At 45.0% G+C, this 4,276-nt stretch overlaps 1 gene segment (V, D, J or C); it reads left to right on the top strand.

Annotated features, from left to right (window-relative positions):
- Positions 1 to 3,275: 3,275 nt before the first annotated feature.
- Positions 3,276 to 3,928, top strand: LOC114687599. The segment is given in 2 exon segments: positions 3,276 to 3,420; positions 3,520 to 3,928. Coding segments are annotated over 2 exon segments (432 nt in total).
- The last annotated feature ends 348 nt before the right edge of the window (positions 3,929 to 4,276 follow it).

The following is a 4,276-nucleotide window of genomic DNA, read 5'->3' as shown; positions in this document are numbered from 1 at the left end:
CATGATGACAGCATAGGAAGAAATGTGCAGGGGTGACCAGCTGCTGTGATGACTCTCAGCTGTGTGGGCAGTGAGGGCGGGATGCTCCTCTGTGCAGGGAGCTGCAGTGACCTCCTGAAATGCAGACTTAGGGAAATGGGTAGGAAAAGCCCATGGACCTGGGATGCAGTACAGGAGGCTCCCAGGACACCTGCCATGAGCAGTGGTGCACAGCTGCCCAGGGAGAACAAGGAGACCACTGCTGGCTGTCACTGCACCTCACAACTGGGCAGAGGGCACAGGCAGTGCAAGGCCAGGCTTAGGCACAGGGTGTGCAAGGGCACAGGGTGACCTGAATGACAGAGCCAGCTGGTGGTGGGCTGCTCACTCTGGCCCAGTGGCCTGCAGTGTTTAAGGCCTGGAGGGTGAGCTGTGGCCAGAGACTGCCTCAAAGAGACTGCAGCAAAAAGGCCCATGACTGACTGGGAGGGTCTGGGGTGAGGGGCGAAGCTGGCCACAGTGGTGTCAGCTTTTCAGCACTGGCATGATCTAAGACCATGCACTGGATGCCAGATGCAGCAGCTACTCTGATTGACCTCTGAATCAAGCTTTACCTTTATCTGTGGTCTTGGAGTGACATTGCAGTCAAACCTGCCACAACATATAACTTTAAACCTGCCTGTCTGAGAACCAGGCTTCCTTACTGAATTACATACAACTCTGTTACGTAAGGAGCCACAATGATGTAAATGAGCCTTGAGATGCTTGAGTGTTGAATATTTATAGAGTACAACCATATTACTGGTTAGTGTTTCTTGAATTCCATCATTCATACAGTGTCCACCATGATTGTGACATCTGCACTGAATATAGGCTCCCTTGAGCCCAGGTCAAGAGAACATACATAGGAAGAAAAATATGCAAACAGGACATCATTCTGCTCATAGAAACAAGCCAAGTCCTGGCCCTGCAGCTCTGGTAGAGGAGTGCACTCTCGGATTCCCAGATCTGTCTATTCATTGATAAAACTAGACACAGAACACTCACCCTGGATTTAGGGATGAGCTAGATTTTCCGTTTTGTTCTTATAAAGGGCAATTTATGACAAAGAAGAAATTCTGAGGGTGTGAGTGGACATGAGTAAGAGGGAAGGTGGACATGTGTGGCAGTTTCCTGATCAGAATCCTTGGTATGAGAGATACAGCTGGTAGAATCTGAGGGAGGATTGTTACAGACTGGGGTGACCTTCTAGCTCCTCACTTTGCCATCTCAATTTACATTCAGTGATTACTACATGCCCTGGGTCTGAGGTGGATTTCACATATGTAAGATTGGGATTCAGAAAAAAATATGTAAACTATTTCAAAGACCAACTAACCATACCCAGAGATAATTCCAAGAACACTCTGCAGCTCATAATATACATTCTGAAAGTTGATGACACAACCCTGTGTTACTATATCAACAACACACACTGAGGACATATTAGTATGAGCCTAGACATGAGCAGGATAGGCTTATGGACATGAGAGGCCAGCGGGAAAGAAGAGAGGTGAGAATCTCCCTAAGCAAGAGCAGAGGGACATGAAGGGCTGGACTCCTGACATCTGGTCTGCCTCTCCACTTTACCGGAAAGTTTCTCAGAAAAATCTCTCTACAAGTATGGTGTATGGTTATATTTAAATTGTTCAATATAGAAGGATATTTTCAACTGTGGTGCATATTTTTAAATGTAGGATGTACTCTGACCCAAACAAGATGGGAACTACAGGGAAAAACTAACTCTACTGTGGGCACCAGGATCAGATTCTGAAATAATTTAAGGAATCTAAAAAGTAGTCTCCCCTAGACTCAAGGCAGAGCATCATTTGGGGTTGATAGTTGAAACAGTAAGACAGAAAGGTCAGGCATGGTGAGTGAACCGTGAGTCTTGTGTAAGCTTCACACTCACCATAGACCTCACACAAGGTGTGTATATCGGACCAAACACTCACCACATTGTCTAGCTTGTCATAAGATGTGAGGAAAGTCATTTATCCTCAGAAGGCTCCTACATTGAGGGTCTCTAGTAACTATCTACATATAACAGCCCGTCAGAAAAAGGTAAGATCTGCAATTAATCTACAATAGAGTACTGTTCTTGGTACATCTTACATAGAAAAAAAACAGGCATGATGAGATCATGAATGGGAGAACCATGTCATGTCCAGTACAGAATTCCACAGCACTCTTCCTCATGCTCCACCTCTTACATTCTTTCTGCCTCCCCTTCTTCAGTGTTTTCTGAGATTTGGAAGAACACGAATGGAACTGAAAATCAATGTGCCAAACAATATAACAAGGTTGGGAAGGACAAACACTACTTGTTTCTGTCATATACAGAACCTAGATTGTGTGTGTTATGTGTTCTGGCTTCTGTTTTGTAGGTTTTGGAACTAGAACAGGAGCCCTAGGAAGGGAAGCCATCTTAAGTGAGGGCATGGGGAACTTGCCCAGGGTAGTGCTGGACTGGGAAAGCAAAAGTGGGGTGTGGGGAGAGAATGAGAATGAGTAGGAAGGAAACAAAAGAACTGGTTAAATAAGAACAACGTCATTCTGAACATTAATTAAAAGCCCCAGGTATGCTAATTATATTAATTGGGGGATGAAAACGTTCTTAACAAAATATGAGACAATCATGTGTTTCCTGGTTTAAAGATGGAAGAAGATAATGGAAACTCGGATTTTAAAGGAATCACAGGGAGAATTTCAGGGTGCAGAACAAGTGAGTTTGCTGCAGATAGGAATGTCTCAATAGCAACCACAAGGCAGTAGAGAGGCAGTGACAAGGAATGTCTCATCTGTAATCCTCTTATGTCCTGATGACAGCATTGTAGAATAAATATGTGAAATTCAGATAATTCCAAAGTGTTGCTGTCACAAGCAAGGTGTGCTGCTAACCTCTCCAGGGAGGTGTGACCCTGTCCCAGATACACATATGAGTGAAGCCATGTCCAGCTCAGACAGTGGGAAAGCCTGAGCTCCTAGATAGAAACACACCTGTGTGTGGTGCTTTTAATTTCGCTAAAAAGATATGACATTGTGGAAACACAGCATGTTGTGAGCACCTGGAAAATAGAAAACTAAATGAAGTAAGGAAAGGTTCCATACAGAACTACAGTACTATTTGTACATCTGTTGTCAATGTCTTTGATGACTTATATCTGTTCTGAGCACTGACTTCCTGCCTGGGTCCAATCCCAGTGGTTCCTGTAGCAGGGCAATATGCAAATAAGACGTCTCTGTGCTCATGAAAACCAGCCCTGCCCTGACCCTGCAGCTCTGGCAGAGGAGCCCAGCCCTGGATTCCCAAGTCCTCCCACTCAGTGATTTGCACTGAACACAGAACACTCACCATGGACTTGAGGCTCCGTTCATTTTTCCTGCTCTTCATTTTAAAAGGTATTTCGTAGAGAGAGGGTACTGTGTGTTGTGTGGAAATAAGAAAGAGAAAATTTGGCTTCTGGACAGTTTTCTAACCAGAATTCACTGTGTCTGCAGGTGTCCAGTGTGAGGTGCAGCTGGTGGAGTCTGGGGGAGGCCTAGTGCAGCCTGAAAAGTCCCTGAAACTCTCCTGTGCAGCCTCTGGATTCACTTTCAGTAGCTATGAAATGAACTGGGTCCGCCAGGCTCCAGGGAAGGGACTGGAGTGGGTCGCATACATTAGTAGTGGTGGGGGTACCATCTACTATGCCGATGCCGTGAAGGGCCGATTCACCATCTCCAGAGACAATGCCAAGAACACCCTGTACCTGGAAATGAGCAGTCTGAAATCTGAAGACACAGCCACGTATTATTGTGCCAGAAGCACAGTGATACAAATTTCCTGTGGACTCAGACACAAACCTCCCTGCAGTGTGCCCAGGACCAGCAGGGGGCGCTGCTAGAACAGAGAGTGTGGGTCTTGGATGAGTCTGTTCAGAGAGGCATTAAGAGCTGGCCTCTGTTTCTTGGCTGCTTCTCCATATCACACTCAAGGATTCTTTTTAAAGGTATAGTGTGTACTAATCCTTGAAGTGTCCAAATGTTTATTTAATTTTTTCCATTGTTATGTGGTTTTAGTTTTTTTATTATATTTTTCTCTATATATTCCTCCCTTGCTCCATCTCTACCTCTCTCTATCACTCCCTCTCTGCCTTCCCCCTTTCCTCTGTGTATGTTCGTGTGTATGTGTGTATTTCTGCTGATGTTGACATGAGATGTTTTTCTCTACCAAACTACATCATAGTGTTTGAGGCAAAAATCTACCATTGGTTCT

The sequence above is a fragment of the Peromyscus leucopus genome, unplaced genomic scaffold (genome assembly GCF_004664715.2).
Source record: "Peromyscus leucopus breed LL Stock unplaced genomic scaffold, UCI_PerLeu_2.1 scaffold_1261, whole genome shotgun sequence".
NCBI lineage: Eukaryota > Metazoa > Chordata > Mammalia > Rodentia > Cricetidae > Peromyscus > Peromyscus leucopus.
Note: the sequence above shows the minus strand (reverse complement) of the source record. Positions and strands in the feature narration are given on the sequence as shown.